This window comes from Ixodes scapularis, unplaced genomic scaffold (assembly GCF_016920785.2).
Source record: "Ixodes scapularis isolate PalLabHiFi unplaced genomic scaffold, ASM1692078v2 PGA_scaffold2__306_contigs__length_199485367, whole genome shotgun sequence".
Classification (NCBI taxonomy): Eukaryota; Metazoa; Arthropoda; class Arachnida; order Ixodida; family Ixodidae; genus Ixodes; species Ixodes scapularis.
The window spans coordinates 8,112,096-8,130,868 of NW_024609857.1; the positions used below are offsets into that span (position 1 = coordinate 8,112,096).

Sequence of the window (18,773 nt, forward strand, 5' to 3'; positions counted from 1 at the left end):
TTACAAGGTCTGTCGCGCTGTCTATATCAAGAGAAAGCTCAACTCTTATCGAGGCTTCAGCGGCTCTTAAATGTTTCTCCTCACTAGCTGACGGCGATGCTGAGTTCATGCTCATTTCGCAAAATACAAACACGACGAAAGGCAAAATCAAACGTGGCTGAATCCATCATGTCGGCAGGTTGAACAATTAGTTTTCTGGGCCTTCGATAATAAGCTCGCGACGCGGGATACACGATAATAAGCGGGTTGTCACATGACATCAATCCGCCATTTTGCTGTTGGAGTGAGGGAGTGAGGAAATGATTTATTTATTAGAAGAAACAGAGATAAAAGGTAAAAGAGGCGCAATGAAACTTATAAGCTTTCGTGCAGTACCTGATTTGAGGACGACTTTTAAATCTTCAGAATAATCGCCTTCAGCACGCACCAGACAACTCATGATAACAAAATGGCGGACGAAATCACGCCGGTGTTTGCTGACTGAGTGGGGATTAACGACAAATGTCGAACAGCCGCTAAAATGCTGATGGTTCACACAGAAGCCTCGATGATGACTCAGCTTTCTTCCGTTAGACAGCACTGGAGGTCTTTTGATATCGTCCGCGAGTGAGCCTCACTAAATTGGCCCCAAGGCAGTGACTCATTACGGCACCAATCGGTTTTATCTGGGATGCCTAGTTTTCGCAGGAGAAGTCTGGTCGGTCCTGACTGGGGATTCGCTCAATAGTAACTTTGCTGACGTCACTGACAGCTTAAGAAGGGCGTGGCTTATTATGGGCCCGCCTGTTCTTGGTTTGTGATGCGTCATCATGGCCACCAGCGCGTCTTGCCGTGTCTCACAATAAGCTTTTCGGCATCTCTCGTAAAGCTTCAGTGTGTTTGCTGCTTGGGGAGGGCCTACGATGAACTAATGATGACGTCATACGCACGACTAGTCTTCTAGGTGGTGTTATCTGAGCGCACACCTTGTCGCTTCGTAGAAGAACGCGCGTCCAGTCCGGCGGTGGTCAAAATACACAGGAACTACACGCACAGAGCCCACCGATATGATGAGAATCTCTCGCATTTTTTTTTTTTATCTCGAGGTTTTTGATTACATAATGCTTTTTTTTGTTTTGCTAGAGAGTTCTGCGCAAATTGCCGTCTTTAGACAAACGTTACAAAACAATAAGGCCAACAAACAAATAAGAAAGCAAGCAAACAAACTAACGAATAAGCAAATGAACAATCATGCATATAGAATTAACTGGGAAATAACGGGCTTCACTTCAGGTGACAACGTCTTAGAAATACAAATATCCAAAGTGCACTATCACTAGTGCAGATGTCTCGTCGGATTACCTTTTTATGCAGCCCTTTTTTTCTTCTGGTAATAAGAATCATATCGTCAAAGAGAACCACATAAACCTCGGATGGCTTTCCGCTATCTGGAAAAAAAGAAAAAGAAAAAAAGACACGTGGGTGTTCAAAAAACATAACAAAAAACACGAACGGAATCGAGAACTCATATCTGGCTGTGCACGGGTGATGCCCAGTCCTTACCGAGCAGCTGTAAGGCTCCTTCATAGATTATCTGGCGCCTCGGACTGACGATCAGTCTCTCGCAGGGTTGTTTAGCGAGCGGCGTCTTTAGAAACTGCAACAAAGCGATATTGATAACGTTTGATCAAGCGCTACCCAAAACATTTGGCTCGTATGAGAGCATGTCCCCCCCCCCCCCCCCCCCTTTAAAGAGAAAGTTGATGTTATTTTTTTATTGAAAAAATAATTTACGCACTCTGGAACGCTCATTTTTTCCCCAAATGTAGCTCTAGCGGCCTGACCCAGATGCCAATGTTTCAGAACCAACGCTTTTCTCGATCAAGAGTTATAAGTGTTTTTCTTAAAATTTCAATGGGAAAATGTGACCCGTCCTTGCTAACTGACGCCATTCAGCTCCACGTATTCGAGGACTCCGTCGGTCACCATTTTCCCCCTGAACATTTGAGAAGATCACATAACTTTTGATGAACATAACAGTTTGCTCTAAAAATTTGAACTCTAGCGTTACATCTAAGTGGAGAATGGGCGTTCGGCGATTAGCAATTTATTTTTGTGACAAAGAAGCAAAAAAAAAAAAGTAAGTGCACATTGTTTGGAGAAACGCCTTGTATATTGTTATATGTTTCCAGATGTATACATTTGCGGACAAAATAATCTAGAGCTACGAACATACTTTTTTAGGCGCCGTAGGGACATGAAGGAAATTGTTCAAGAAATACCAAGTGCTTGAGGAAAAACAAAAGAAAAACAAAAATAGATATGTCTTGCGCGCGGCAGAAATAAACTACGCATTTCCGAAAGCTGAGTCACCGCTTAAATATAGAGCTAGCGGATAGAAGCAGACGCCAAGGTTTCAGAACTCAACCTTATTTGATTAAAAAGTTACAAGCAATTTTCGGAAAGTTTCAATAAAAAAGGAAAAAAAAGCGACAGCCAAAGAAGTTTATGAATACGTAGAAATGAATGGCATTTGCTACGGGCGACATTTCCCAAACGCAAACTTTTAAAAATCGCATATAACTTTAGAGTTTGATGACGGCAAATTCTGCAACTTTGGCATCCAATTCCGCCACATTTGGGCGGACACTGAACGTCCGGCGATGCGTAGTCTATTTCTACGCTGACAGAAAACAAAACAACAACAACAAGGTTCTCTTTTCTCTGGAACATCCAATTCACAGAAGATATCCCAGATAAAGGAGATTCGCCATATCGTCCGCTAGCACGCGTTGGCAGCAACACGTGCAAACAAACCCCGATAGATGCCCCACCCCTATTTTCGGCTTGATTTGTTATTTTCTTTTAAGTACCAAAATAGAGCCCCCTCCTAGTGATCGTTGTGTTCGAATCAATGATGACTGCGAAGTGAATGCGTCTATACTCGTTTTCACCCCAAGAACCGTGGTAACAAAAGTACGGCTTCTCGCGCAGCATCACTAATTTCCCTCTTTATGCTGAGAAATGAGATATATGTACGTGCATTTTAGATTAGATATATGTTATCCCATCAAGACGTACACATTTCAAACGCCAGATGCATCGCTTCTGCCTCCGACAACCAAATCTTGTAAGAAATTCTCCGCACGGCGTATGAACATTGAGCAGAACTTCCTTTTTTTTTTTCTTAAGGTGGAAACGGCTATAGTTCATTATGGCTGGATATAAGCGAACATTGCTGACTGGGAAGTACAGTCATCTTTGCTTCAGTGCCCCCTCGCCGCAATAGCAAGTTTGGCAGAGACACAATATCTAAAAAGATAATTTTTTTCAGCTTCTCTAAATTGCACACCGAAAGTTAGCCCACTCCTTATTTTCACGAAATTCCCCTTCAATTTTAGGTGGGCTATCTCTCGGGATACTACGGTAAGCACACAGTCGACGTAACGCTGACAATAGAATCCTGGAAACGAAGCATACCTCCGGAATAAACGCTTTCGGATCCAACTCGGTGACCGAAGGCCATATGATGTTCCTCTGGATTTCTAACAATCGTTCAAAGTTCTTGAGCCACTTCATCTTGTCATCCAGCTCACCTGAAGAAAAAGAAAATCCCCGCTACAGTAAATATTCTTTTTTCATGTTTTAGCTTTGCCTATTGGATCATAATAGACTTTTGTGAACAATTTTATTAGCACGAAAGTAAACAGGAAAACAAATAAATAATGCCTTTTCAACAAACGTGCGATTTGAACTATCAGCAAATGCGGCATCAATTTACAGTAGCTGTTGGAGACCGCTTAGGAGAACGTCCCGAGCTAGGAGGCACGAGTGTTCCACTTACAAGCTCCAGGTGCGGCCACGTCTCCGTGCTAGTGGCGCAGCACTCTGACATATCATTAGCTCTAGGTCGAGAAGCGCTCTGGGTTTGAGGGGCCATTACCCGGCTTAGGACCTTCCTCAAAATCAATAATACCCGGAAAAAAAGGTTTGTGCGTTCGCTTTTTTTTCTGCAGAAAACAAAAACACAAATAACGGCAAAGCAGAAAAAAAAGAAAAAAAAAAAGAAATGAAATTCAGCGAATGAAGGAGCCCAGAATACGATTAGACCAAAACGTGCGATGTGCACAGGGACAATGAACATGACGTTTTACTTTTGGTTTCAAGGCTAGGTGGCAGAAGCTACCGCTCGTTCTAAAGGGTACAGCCATTAGCCCCCATCCATCCATCCATCCGTCCCTCCTTGTTCATTGTCCCTGCGCACGCCGCCATTTTTGGATATAATCGAATTATGAGCTCGGTGATTCGTTGGTGTCGTTCTGTTGTTCCCCTTGATTGGCTGTCTCTGTGCTGTACAGCAAAGTGAACTCACAGTTTCTTTTTAAAATGCATGCGCTCGCGTGTGTGATCTTGAGCAGAGTTGTATAGGGTACTCATTACAAGTAATCAAATTACTTGTGATCGATTACTTTTTAAAATAATTTCGTAATAATTCCATTCCACTTATTAGGTAGTAATTACGAGAGTATTCTGTTTACTTTTGAAAGTAGTAAAGTTATAATACTTCGCACTGTTACTATTTTTCCTTCCCTAATTCCTAATGGTACCCTCTGTTTCCACGACCTTCCTAGCGAGGAATCCTCAAACCAAATCCCTGACTGAGGGACGAGCTACCAAATGTGGTGGATTTAGAAGATGAGTAGTTTGTAATCCGCTGATTCTAATCTAATAATGAACAGCGTGAAAGAACCGTTTTAAAACCGACAGAAAGGTATGCCGTTGCGAAAACTTGAAGCAATCGGAAAAGTAACGGTCACTTTTTCAAGTAATGTTTATTTACTTTTTCCTCGGGTAATAAAACAATCGATTTGGATTAATTTTAACCGAGAGTATTAGTAATTGTAATTGATTACTTTTTTTAAGTAATGTTTTCAAGACTGATAATGTTGAGCCATGGTTCAAGGCGCTAAAAAGACGAACGCGCGAGAGAAGACAAACACGGGCAGCAGAGCCCGTGTTTGTCTTCTCTCTCGTGTTCGTCTTTTTAGCGCTTTTAAGCATGGTTCAAAATGTTCATCACCAACTAGCCCAACAGTGAGTACTTTTAAAGATCGATAGTATGTTGCGACCTCGCCGGGCGTTGCTTAACAACTTCCTACTGTAGCAACGAGCGCCAAATTTCGTCTGATGACGTAACATATCAAACTCTCCTGTTCTTGGACAAAGTCATTTAGGCTTTTCTATTTTTGTTTCGTTTTATTGAGTATCGAAGCAAATCCTTTTTTGAAGTTAAATATACCGTTAAGATTGTTTCCAGCACGCCCCGTGTCTAAATCTTGTATCTGGTGTTCGTCACTGACTATGAGATTAAAATAATGGTCAGCGTTTTCTTACTAAGCCAACAAATACAGTTGTCTGAACAACTGTTACAAAAAGAAAATAAATGCAGAACAAAGAGTCAGGGGGGGGGGGGGGTGACTCTTTGTTTTGTTTATTTTTCTCCTGTAACCCCCCCTCTCCCCTATTTTTTCTTTTTAACTTTCTATGTATGACACACTTAGCTTAGATAAATGTACAAACAGGCCAGGACTTTACGGGATTGACACAAAACATACATAAAAACACTTACGTATCATTACACATAACAAAACAGAGCAAAAAATAAACCTCATTTTCTTTTCTTTTTCCTTACACTGGTGCAATTAAAAAAAAAATATGGGTATATTAACAAGGAGGTTACTCAGAAGTTTTGGGATTTGTTAAGTTAGTTTTTGCATGCTATTGCACGGCCAAAAATTGTATTCATATTTTTGCTAAAAATACAAAACAAAAAAAAAAACAAAAAAACTTGTTGCGGACTTTATTTTTTTAGAGACAAAAAAAAAAAAAAGAAGCCAATTCTTCTTTTCAATTTCAAAATTTCGCATAATTAATGTCTTGTTTCTTTCTTTTTTGTTTTTGTTCTAACTTTTTTTTTTGCGAAATACCATTTCAACAATGTTCGCAGTTTCCTATATCCTCAATAAACCTTTTGCGCGCTTTGCCCTATGAAAATATGCAGAGATTTACGGCGGAATATTACTTTCGTTGTGCGAGGTTGTGCAATTCTCGTCATACGTTAGGTAATGCAATAATTTTACTTTAAAGTTCTAGGCACTAGTTAAACTTTATGTTATGACTTCATCGGGCAAAGTGAGAAACGCAAGGCTTACCTAGAAAAAGAAAATTCGAAATATGATTGTATCCGTAGAAGCATCGCCGGAGGGAACGCCGGATACGGGCATTTGACGCAAAAATTAAAACAAAAAAGGGACGTGCCGGGAACTGTTTTGATGGGAGGAAGGAAAAAAAAATTCAATGTGAGCGCGTCCGGAAAACAAGTGCGTAGCGAAAATCCTCGTATCGAAACGGCCGCATAGAAAAACGCCCGCACCGAATCGTCCGGCCCTGAAACGAGCCGTACCGGAAGGTTCTTTTCTGTTATTTTGCACTTAATTGCTAACGCTCAAATTAAAAAAAAAAAAGCTAACAAGTCGAATATGACACGTCTGCAAACATTATCGTTATTGCAAAATAGTATTATTATTATTATTTTTTTTCTGAAACGAGGCCGACGAGGCTTATAAAGATTTAGGCCGTTTTCGGGCCGTATCGAAAGGGCGATCAGGGTGGTGAGAACCGCCATACGGTCGGCTTGACGGAACGTCAGGGTCACTTTAGAAGGTGCGTGTCGCAGCCACTGTTGCCCGACAGCCTAAAAACTGCAGGGCGTTCCACGCCCTGCAGTTCTTAAGCTTCGTATCAGCCGATTCCAGAATCTCATTGGCTTCTCTTTAGCCAATGAGTACTGGCCGATTAGAACGTCAAAGAACGAATCACCAAGCAAGAAGCTCGAATATAATAGGCCGCGGACTGCGGCTTTAAGTCAAAGTGCCCCACGGCAGAGATTGAAAAAGCTCATACACTCTAAAAAAAGTCTGTGCGTCTGCTTTCACGCACTACACTCGGAGAGCCAATCAGCGCAACTTAAGGAGGCAGCTCAGCGAATGACGATGCCGAAACATCTGTTTAGACCAAAAAACGCAGTCTGAGTTGTGACATTCAGCAATGCAAAACGTCACGCTCGCATTGCTTAATGTCACAACTTAGTCTGCGTTTTTTGGTCTAAACATATGTTTCGGCATCGTCATTCGCTGAGCTGCCTCCGTAAGTTGCGGCGATTGGCTCTCCGAGTGTTCTGCGGGAAAGTTGACGCACAGACTTTTTTTAGAGTGTACCAGCAGCGACCGCCAACTGCTCGCTATTCAGAAACGCCTTTCCCCTGCGCGCTGTTACTGATTCGCGCAACGTTTAGTATGGTACCTGGAGCACGTCTCCGACTTGTATGTTTACCGCGTCAAAAAAAAAGAAAAAAAAAGTGGTCCCCCGATTTCCGCTTGATTACGTCATTGAAGTGTCTTACTGTCGCCTGCCGCGATCCTGGTGGTGTCACAGCAGCGCTGGTGGACATGGCAGACACCTGTTCTGCCATGTCCACTCTCGAGCTTGGCAGTCGACGGGAGCTTCGGCGGCCAGGATCGCGACATCCGTCAGCCTAACACTTCGGCTACTGTGTCGTCATTTGCTGCCACTTCGATGCACGGGCTGGATAGGACGTATGTAATCACATCAGTCGGAGACGCGTTCCAGGCCCCGCACTTTTAAGTCGGACCGCAATATCCGTGGTTCAAATGCCGCGTGCCAAAGTTTTTTCTTCGAACTCATTGCCATGCGGCATTCGAAACAGAGATCTCGCGGTAACTCGAGGTCGAATCTGTAAGCAGATTGTATTCTTAGAGCGCAGCTCTTAGGCGCCCGTTTCCGGCTTGAGCGGCGTCGCCGTCGCCGTCGGCGTAACCGCAACCCACCCCCAGAGGACCTCGGGGGGACCTCGGGTTCCTTCGGGAGGAGGGTACCTTCGGCGACCTCGGGGAGGAGGGACCACGTGACTGCCCCCCCCCCCCCCCCCGAGGTCACGTGACCCCCTCTACCTCCGAGGTTACGTGACCCCCCCCCCCCCCGAGGTCACGTGACCTGGGGGTCACGTGACTCCCTCAGGCCACGTGACCCCCGAGTTCCCTTGACACTCGATATCACGTGACCCCCTCCCCGAGGTCACGCGACCCCTCCCCCCCCTCCCGAGATCACGTGACCCCCCCCCCCCTCAGTACCCTTCACTACTCCCCCTCAAGAGCTGCGCTCTAATTCTGCCTTACAGGGAGTTGTAAACGGCTTTCATTTTTTTGTACGATGTATAAGCGGCGTGGCCCCGGCTTCAGGGGCACGGCCTGAGCTTTTGATAAGGAGCGTTTGGCGGCGTCTGCGTACGTACGCAGGGAGTTTTCTTCTGCCTCCAAGATGGCGGTGATGGAGTCTCGCTCCTCCACGTCCTCGGTGCGCATCTCGATGTCCTTGAGGATGAGCGGCACCCGCATGATGTGCTGCACGGGGGACACCAGCAGGTCCGTGAGCTGCAGCTTCTTGCACCGAGGGTCCCGGGAGCACCACTGAAACACCGAGGAAAACAACAACATTTCAGACGTATGATTTGGGCGCACGTTGGCTTTTGAAGAAAGTTCTCATATAAGGGCAGATTTCAACGAGAAAAATCGCGACAGTATTTTACGTCATCTCTTTCAAAATAATCTGAGGAAAATTGTTTACACAGGCTAAAGTGCATTCGTGAAAAACATAAAAAAAAAAAACATAAAAAAAAAAGCTCTGGAGGTTGGCGAGCGCGTGACTTCGAAGACCTCCAGCGCCATCTAACGGAGGAAAGATGCATCGATGCTATTGTGAAACAGCCGCATTCTAGCGGCTGTTTGTTGTCGCCATTCCACACTTGGCCGGCAAAAATGATTGCCGAGTCAACGCCGACAGTAGTAGTGCAGGGTGAAATAATAATAAAAAAAAACTGCTTATCCCCATTTATCCCGCAAAGTTATAATCAAACGCCCGCAAACTGATCGCTCAACAAGCCGACTCGGTGGGTTCGGTTACGTTTGATTTTGCATTTTGTCACGAAACGTACCATGACGTTGTTTTGATCTTCTAGCTTTTAAAAATGAAATAGAATAGCAGCGATGTCACCGACGAAAGGATGACAAAAACAAACGAACAAATAAAATACTATAATATACATCCGATCAACGTGGCTCTAGAAGGAAGCCTAAGACATATATATGACGCCTTATGTTTACGCAATGCTGACACACGAATTATACGCGCCAACTTACCTTCTCGAATTCGTTAAATTCCACTTGCCTCCTCAAGGTTTCCAGGTAATTCAAAGCGTTTATATAGTTAAGCGTGTATCTGTGGTAGGCTTGCCTCAACGCTGTTGCTTTTGTGCTCTGAAAGGAACATTTGGAAAGTTATCGTTAGCTCCGAAATCGGGCCTCAGTTAGAAAACCGGCCCGTGTTTGTTCTTTTAGCCGGCAGTGCCGCTCACCTTCTTGAACAGTTTCAGGAGCACATCGGTTGTGTTGAAGTCGCCTGAGTTCATGCTCGCTATAATAAAGCTAATGAATTCCTTGCAGAAGGCATACGTGACCTGAAACACAGGGACGAATGAGTGATTTAGATACGCTTAAATGAGCTCACCCGAAGTTTGTAAATGAAGAAAGAAGGTAAACCCACGCAGCAGAGCTCGTCGAGATTTCCAAAGAGTACTTCCGGTTCCGCGAACATGGCAAATCCTTCCACTTGAATTTTCTTGAGTGGTTCCATGAACACCTGGTGAAGTGCAGAACCGTCAGACAAAAACCGGTCCCGCGAATATGTTTAAATAAAAGGCTTTCAAGTTGACAAGAAACAAATACCGACAAGCTTTTATTACGTAAACCGATGCGTACTAAGAATACTGGGCAAAAAAGAGAACGTAACCGCGTTTAATCGTTATCGACCCATGGATACTTCGTTCTTCACGGCTCTTCTCGACTGATGCCGCAATTTCATCGGTTTCTGAGCGATAATAAGATGCCCCCAAATCGCCGCGCGTTTCTTAAGCTGTATGTGATGATAGCCAATCACCTAAAAAAAAAAAAAAACAAAAAAAAAATATACGCGAAAAAAACAAAAAACAAAAAAAAACAAGCGGCCATTTAAGCCGCGTCGAAAAGTGTAACGCCATGACGCTCCCCGCCCTTGTGCGTTTGATAGTCACCTACTCAGCCAGTGATGAGTAGCGAAGGCACCGCGATATCCTGAGCTTTATTTTTTGCACGCGATTGGTTTAGCCAACGAGGGCCGCGAGGACGCAATTTTGGCGCCGCTGGGTTGGCTCCGTCGGATAGTGGCGACGGCTGCTAAGGAGTGCTGTCGTCATCGACCCGTCCAACCAGTCAATCACAACGGAATTAAAAAAAAAAAATGCAAACGGGTCAGTTGTTTAGTTACAATAACAATGAACGAATATGACGACCAAGTCCGCTGTTATTGCGGTGATGTTAGAGTTGTGATGGTTGTGTCTGACAGCTCCCTTCCAGCCTGCCTATCATCGAGTGCGATGAGAGACAGCGGGGGACTCTTTGTTGCCTCCATTGCCTTCTCTCTCACTCTTCTCTGTATCACACAAGCACACGCACGCCTATTCATATAAAGCGGTAGGTCAGGGGGTATAGTTAACCCACGCGGGCAGGTACACACACGCGCAGGCGCAGGGAAGCGGCAAGTTATACGCCCTCGGCGCGAGCTTTCTGCCCTTGCTAACGCAAGTGTGAACGAGCAGAGACGCGCAACCAAAGCACCGCGGAAGCCACCGAGATCGCGCTGTAAGGCGGAGCTTCTAGTCTCAGCTTAAGGGTGAACTTAGTATAGAAAAAGTTGTCTGCTTGAGCTTGTCTATAGCCGTAGTTCACGCTTCGCAGTACCGTAGCTCATGTTCTGGAAGATCGAAGAGCCTCGAGATGCACAATCATTGATCAGGCGTCGTTTATGTTCCTTTATTATATTTACGACACTGTCTATTTTCGATTTGTTCGCACACACGTCAGGGTGGAACGCCTCAATCATTTTTGTACATCAGAAAATTTTATTCTACTAATATGGGAAAGTTTAAGAACAAGAGAGAAAGATTGAGCAAGAGAAGATCGACCAGATTTTTCAATTTCACGCGTTGCGCATTTCGGCATAAATAAAACTGTAAGAGATTTTTATATCGTTTTTTCTTTTTTGCGTTTATTGATTGATTAGACGCGCCCCAGAATTAGATATTGGAGGATTTTACTCCCGCGAAAAAGGCCGGTAATAGGTAGAAGACTGGAAGGAGTTTCAGATTAATTTTTTTGATTTCGCAAAACGCAGCACGTCTTTTGTTGTTTATCGGGTCTCCGAATAAGTATTTTCGTCGCGCTAGTCGGTCATGTCAGGTCGAAGACATATAAAAAAGAATCGGAGAAAAAAACAGACGCATTTATTTTGTTCACTTTAAAAATGTTCAGATTCTTGCGTGTTCGGAGTGTCGAACGCGAGTGTCCAGTGTTAAAGAGAAAACGGTGTTATTCTTTCATCCGGTGAAGTTTACTCGAAACCCAGACATGTGGCACCTAGAAGATAAGGCCTGCGCATTACGTCATGGTTAGTGCATCCCGAACCGAAGCGAAAAACATGCTGAACTAGACAACAGTCCCCGCAAAGCGGCGGACGCGTCTTGGCGTGCTTGCGTCGTTTGTGAGACGCTGCGAGGCGCGCTGGCGGCGCTGCTGAGGCGAGCTATAGGCCTCTTGCGTCGCCCAGAGGGCGCTACGAAAACGGACTTGTTAGGACTTCTTCTGGGTAGTACAAAATTGACCGTGTCAAACTGTCAGACTGTAGAAGCGTGCCTGCTCTGGTGCGGAACGCAACCACGAGGAAAATACAAAGCAACAACAAGAATTCGAACGCCGTCGATGCACAGGTCAAAGCTAAGACGCTATGAACGCGTGCCAAGAGACGCCGTTTCACGCCTTTCAAATTGAAAGGGAAGAAAAAAAAAAACGAAAATAAAGCGTCGGGACGCCAGAGATTCTGACGTCACCACCCAGCGATAAGAGAAGCGTAACCTAACGGTGGTGGCATGAATCTGGCACTTTCGTTTGTTTTTGCGACTTTGAATCTAGCTAATTTCGGAAGTCGAAAGGTGCTTTTTGTTCTTCAGCATTAGACAGAAACAAATATTTCCAGCAAAGGCTCCACAAGTAGTGCGAGAAACAATCAGATAAGCTTGTACTACCCAAAATGAGGGCGCCACAGTCTGTTCAAAGCTTCAACGCAGGAGGCGTATGCGAAGAGGAAGTCGTCTGCTTCTAGCACAGGAGTTGCAGTGACGTCAGAACAACGCCGACCTCTGATTGGCTTTGATTGAAAGGATAGTAAGTAGAACTCAATTTTAGACGTCTTTAGGTCTACCCAATATTTTTTTTTCAATCAGCCAATAAGAGCTCAGCGTTCTGACATCATCGCAACCCCTGCAAAGAAGCAGACGAAGTTGCGCTCCACATAGGCGGTGCTGCGTGTATCCACCCAGTGACTTCTAGGTGGTACTGCGTGCGGACGCTTCAGGTTGCGCAAATAAGCACGAAGCGCGCGTGTGGTCGAGAGTTTAGGCCCTCAGAAAGCGAAAGCATCGGCGTGTGAGAGGCACTCGTACGGAGCGCGACACTTGGGCACGCGATCTCAAAAGTGCGAGGCTGTCTCCAAAAATACTCTACTTTGATTCACCGTGCGGTGGACTACAGCCAAGGCCGCGGGTCGCTGTACTCGAGGACAGCTTAAGAAACGCCAGATGCGCTAGGTCCCGAGCATCATATTATAGCTCCGCAACCAATCAGATTGCGGCATTAGCAGATAAGAGCGCCGAAGAACCAATCACAAAGCAAGACGCGGATAAGCCACGCCCTGGGTTTTTTAGACTGGGTTACTCTAACCTCGAGCCCGTCTGTGCGTAACATGCGTCGAAGCAAAATGCTACGTGAATTTTAACCAAGGTGGACAAAAAGAATCGAGATGATTGTAATCGGTATTTAAATCATGATTTAAATCGCACCTTGCCGTTTTAATATGATGATTTAAATCGCTCTAATCCCGCAAAAATAATTATTTTTTCTCCGCCGTTTGTTTATCATTTCACACTTTCTGCGGGTCCTTCACTCTAAAAAATGCCTGCGCGTCTACTTACCCGCAAAACACTCAAAGAGCCAATCTCTCGAAATCAGCTCAGCGAATGATGTGACAGAACATCTGTTTAGGCCTCAAAATTAGGCCTGCGCGGTGGCATTACGCAATGCAAGCATGACGATTTGCATTGCGTAATGCCACAGCTCAGATTTTATTTTTTGGTCTAAACGGATGTTCCGCCTCATCATTCGCTGAGCTGATTTCGTAGATCGCAGAGATTGGCTCTTTGAGTGTTTTGCAGGTGAGTAGACGCGCAGGCATTTCTCAGAGCGTTGTTTTGTATATAAATAACAGAAAAATCGAGCGAGAAATATTTATATCCGATGAACACGAGCAAAAGGCGCTGCTTTTCTGAGCAAATCGGAACGTGTTTTCTACCCGCCATTAGGTTGATTGGCTACGTAATGGGCAATTGCGAGCATATCATACCGCAAATAAAATTAAGTAAATAAAGATTTTAAAGAACAAGAGCTTGTTAATGAGACTGTGCTTTTAATTTGTTGTAATATTTGTCTCCGGTAATTGTTTTCAGTGATTGGACAGTTGAACAATCAATTTGCAATGTTTACAAATACAATATAGTAATAAAGACTCACTATTTCCTAGCTACAGTGATTCAAGATAAAATTAACCTGATTTAAATTAGATTAATATGATCATAACAAAGAAATCTGGTTTAGATTAAAAAAGACTGATTTATCTAATAATAAAAAAATTATGATTTCTTGTTACTTTGATTATAACTGGCTTGTAATTGGGCACGGCGGTCCGTAGCTTCGGATGGAGTTTATCGTAGGGTGAGGCGAAGTAAGGGAAGTACGCCGCAGATTTGTATAGAAATCGGAAGAAAACTAGATAGGTGCTGCAACGCACGTTTTTGAGGACCATCAGATGATCGTAGAGGAACATGCACTCGCTCTGGAAGAGGTCCCACATGGCCTCCTTCTTCTTAGTCTCGTTCTTCAGGATGGTCTGGTTGATGGTCTTGAGGAACTGGTTCCTCAGCGCGTCCTCGCTGGGACTGTTCAGCTCCAGCTTGCCCGGCTGCAGCCCTGACAGCGGACTGGGGCCGTTGCTGTTCTCGGGGGACGCCAGGGTGCTGCTACCGCCAGACGAAGAGGAGTTCGAGTCGGTGCCCTGCTTCTTCTTCTTCTTCAGGGATGACATGAAGTCGGCCCACTGCATGCCCTGAAACACCGCGTAGACGCGCGGGCTCAAGTAACCAACATCGACGGCAAGAGAGCGTTTCAGTGAAATTCTTTCTTCTTTTGCTCAATGACTTGCGAAATGGTTTTGGTACGGCTTACGCAGACGGGGGAAAGACTTCCTTGTGTCGAAAGTCAAAAGATGTGTCGTCGTGTCCGTCCTTGTGTTTATTCTTTCAGTAACGTGTAATTCCTCCAACGTGCTCACTTTCTTAACTTGACTACAAATCTTTCGCGATACGTGCAGCGGTGTACAGAGAGGAATGCTGGGAACATCCTGCATATAGCAGACGACGAAGGTGACCTTGGAGGACGCGAAGGGAACGAATGCAAGCGGGCTAGGGCAGGCGAGCAACTGCGCAAGCTCCTCCCCTTTTCACTATTTCTCGCTCTTTATCTCTCCTTTTCTTAAGAATCATGTGGTAGTTGCTGCGACATCACGGGCTAGCACACAGGATGCTCTCACAATCGTTTGCGCGCCTCGCGCGTGGCCATATGGAACTTCTCCAACTGGCCTGTTGGCGGAGCAGATTGAGGAGTTTTGAAGTAGATTCTACAGTCAGGGACTGGTTAAGAGTCCAGGGGAAGCTTCTCCCACCCCTTTCCACTTAAGCAGAGCGAGTGCCGGAGAGGAGGTCGCCTCCTCTCCAGTGTTCGCTCTGCTGAAGTGGAAAGGGGTGGGAGAAGCTTCCCCTGGATTCTTAAACTCTCACCAAATGTAGTTGCATCGACAACAACCGCCACGGGCGGTGTAAAAGCGCTGGCATAAATACTGACGCGAGCTGGAGAACTGCTCACCTTGTACCTGGAGAGCTGTTCGTCGCAGAACTCGGACGGCCTGAGGGTGCTGAGGACTTCCTCGAGCCCGCCAAGGCACTCGGACTTGGCCCTGTTGGCCCTGTCAAACTGGACACACATGTGGACGGACAGACGGGCAGCACTTAGCACGGGGCACATCACGACCACGAGCGAGCAGGGACCGGCGGGGGGGATTACGAGGCCACACGGGCTGCAATGGCGGACTGCGGCGGTGGCGCTGGCGGCGGCGGCATGCGGGCGGGTCGTTTGGGCGGCGTGGTTGCTCGGTCCGGGAGACAGCAGCGACTACTGGTACGGTGCCTGTAGCGCGTCTCCGACCGGTGCGTTTAGCGTCCTATTCAGCCCATGCATCGAAAGCTGTCTCGAAGTGGCTACAAATGACGTCACGAGAGCCGGAGTGTTACGCTGTCGGTCGTCGCGATCCTGGCGGCGGGTCGTAAAAGTTCCGGCAAAAAGCACAAGCAAGCGGAAGTGATCGCTGTCGCCGTGGCGTCCCTACTCCTAGCTACCGAAACTTTCGTGAACTGACAAACTGGAGAGCGACTAGAAGCAGAACAGGCGTCTGCCGACAGGACCGCAACGGGCAACAGCGTGCCTCTTTTATGACGTCATCGGGTGGAAATTGTAGGACCACCTTTTAGGACGTACTAAAGCAACCAGTCAGAGACGTGCTCCAGGCACCATACTACGGGGGCTGTGAAGGTAGCTGCAGAGAAGCCGACTGCCGGTGCTTGGGGTGCTTGAGGAGAGCGGCGGCGTTGCTTGGGTTCCAGCCAGGCGAACGAAAAAGCAGAGGGGCTTACTGCCGGCGGGGATAAAGTGAAGCTTTGCTTTTCTTTTTCTCGGAAGGACGACGTTGCCAGGTTTTTGTGGGTTGCCCGGGGGGTGGTTGCGGCTCACGCGAGTTTAAAGTGCACGAACGAGGTTAGTGAGGAGTCCAGGAGCAGTGGCAGCGACATCGAGAGTTGTGCACTCACGTTGGAGGTACCGCGGTGGCGGGTGAATGGAATAATCTTATTGAAAATAATCTTATTGACTAATCTTATTAGATAATCTATAATCTTATTAAGTAATATTATTTCTGGTTTGCATTGCTTATTTTTTGACGACGGTGTGTTTCTTTTTCTTTTCTTCTTATTGCTGGGAAACGTAGTGCGCAGCTACAGAAAGTATCGGTAGACGGTAGCTGCTCGATATTCGCTTATCCTTTTCACATCTGTATGAAGAAGTAGTGTGGTGAAATGCAAAATGTGTCGTCTAATTATCTTTGAATTTTCAAAAGCTAAAGCGGGAGTTAATGCAGCTTTTGTTGCAAATTCAGTACCAAATAAAAATTAAAAATAAACAGTTCGTATCACATGGACGTGAATTACGCTTAATTACGTTCTCTGTCTGCAACATCAAGCAGATATTTATGGATGGAGGTTCGGTGATAGTCAGATAAACTGCTTTGTCTGCAACCCTAAAGTGGTAGTGTCCAAGTTCTTTATAGCATTAATATAATTTGCAGTAAATTAAGTAGAAATAAAAAGTAAAGCATAAAATAAAAGGAATTCTTTGCAGAGAGGAGCGAGCTGCGTGCAGAGTAGGGAAGGGTTTGGAGCACAGCACATCATAAACGCCAAATTCACACCAAGTTCACAATAAGAAAATATAATACTGCGTAGCTATAGTATCTAGTTATGGTATCTACTTTGTAAATGAAAAAGGAGAGGGGAAGTCAAACGACCAAGCATCCTAGCCCCTGACACCGACCCTTCGGAGCAAAGGTGTCGTTGTCAGGTGTTACGATGCTGCAAAGAGAAATATCGCATGCACAACACATGCTACGTTGAAAACACATATTCTTCGCAAGAAACGCCCGAAGATGCCTTTTATAACAAAGAGTGCGCAAGGAGACATTACGTTGTCTGTATTGGCATATTCCTAATAATCCTTCACAATTTGTGAACATCGTCACGGTGCGCTAGTAATTTTAGTGACTTTGTACGTTTAACATGTTGCTTACTATTCTATTCTTTAGACCCTTGAAAAAAAACACCAAAAAAACACGGGATAATGTTTAAATGACACTGTAAAAATTTGTACGTAAATGTATTGATGTAGATGTTCTGTAGAAAAAAAAAAAACACAGTAAGGAAATAGTAAAAGAAAAAGTGAAGTGGAGCCACTGCTTCCTATTTGGTTCGAACTCCAAGCAGAGCATTAACAACGTGACGCATTAACAACGTGAAGAACCTCCCTCCCGAGGTCCGTATACCTACCAGCCGAAGTAAAGACCAGGTGTTCTTCCCTTTCCTACTCGAGTCTGTGAAGGCAGGTGGGAAATGGAGAAACAAATACAAGAAAGAACACCGTGTTCGGTTAGTAAGACAATAAAACAAACAAAACAACGAAGAATGATTAAACGGGCACTTTAAAAATTACCTACTTTCAGAAGAATTACATCCCCCCCCCCCCCCCCAAAAAAAAAAAAGGCTTTGTAATCCTTTTACGCCAAACCTAAAAAAAAAAAAAAGCAACTCCGTGCTCGAATAAACGGGTTACATGGCGATAAAGTCGAAGCAGGCCATTTCCTGCTGTGAAAACGAAGTCGTTCGATAATTCACACTTTTATCATTTATAGTGGTTCGCGCGGCTCAAAACAAAGAACAGTAGACAAACAAAGTAAAGGAAGTGAATCAATATATGCGGGCCGAGAGTGAAGAATGTTCTCGTCATTTCCTTACAGAAACGATGTGGGCTCGTTTGGCGGTGGCGGAGCTTCGATTTGCCCGTACAAGAACGCGTCTTAGAAATACGCGACGGTTTCGAACATACAGAAGTACGGACGGCAGCAGCTGGGGATTTTCCGTATCAAACTCTCGAAAAAAAAAAAAAAAAAGGGTTATAAAAAAAGTCTCGGAAAAGGACGTTAAAAGGCCGCGTTTCGTGTCCGAAATCAGGGATGGAAATTACTTACCGTCAGAAACTGCAAGGCACTGTGTTGAGCCGTCGAGATCTGCGTTACAGAAAGGTGCGAGTGTGAAATGAACATAAAAACACACAAACACGACTGGATGCTTGCACGTCATTTGCATCGGCAACGAACGAAGTCACGAATGACTTATCACAATATGCATAAGCTACGTTTTTTTTTTGTTTTTTTTTTTCAAATTTGCGTTTACTTTTTTTAAAGTACAAATCGAGTAAGAAATAAAAAGAATAAATATAAAGCGTTATCACAGACGGCCGCTAACGAGAATAGATATAGCTTATCGCGTTTAGAATAACGACAGTAGTGTTTGTCAGTAGATAGTTGTTTCACCATTCCGGTTAAACTTGGTTAGGAGTGGAACCAATTCAATTAAAAAAATAGTAATAAGAACAATATTGACTATAAGGAATGAAATGTCGGACGCGTCGTTTCTTTTATCTAGTTTAATATTATAGCCCTAAAATAGGCCCGAGGATATAAATTAGTGAATATGGTGTAAGGAGGAGGATAATTATTGCAAATTTTCGCTATCAATTTAATAAATGATCCCGCTGAGATTGTGGATCAAAGTATTCTTGACGTCTTATTTTAAATAAATG

General features: G+C 44.9%; 1 protein-coding gene across 1 annotated transcript in view; it reads right to left on the reverse strand.

Moving 5' to 3' along the window:
• The window catches only part of LOC8037437 (pleckstrin homology domain-containing family G member 7), a 38,131-nt gene that overhangs the window by 10,082 nt on the left and 9,276 nt on the right, over nt 1-18,773 (reverse strand). Inside the window, exons 4-14 of the mRNA XM_029987282.4 lie at nt 18,160-18,198; nt 17,462-17,505; nt 15,177-15,284; nt 14,047-14,361; nt 9,658-9,753; nt 9,470-9,571; nt 9,255-9,371; nt 8,351-8,525; nt 3,460-3,575; nt 1,543-1,636; nt 1,342-1,427 (exon numbers count right to left, since the gene is read on the reverse strand). Of these exons, the coding sequence (XP_029843142.2) occupies nt 1,342-1,427; nt 1,543-1,636; nt 3,460-3,575; nt 8,351-8,525; nt 9,255-9,371; nt 9,470-9,571; nt 9,658-9,753; nt 14,047-14,361; nt 15,177-15,284; nt 17,462-17,505; nt 18,160-18,198 (1,292 nt within the window). The remainder of the gene's footprint in view (nt 1-1,341; nt 1,428-1,542; nt 1,637-3,459; nt 3,576-8,350; nt 8,526-9,254; nt 9,372-9,469; nt 9,572-9,657; nt 9,754-14,046; nt 14,362-15,176; nt 15,285-17,461; nt 17,506-18,159; nt 18,199-18,773) is intronic.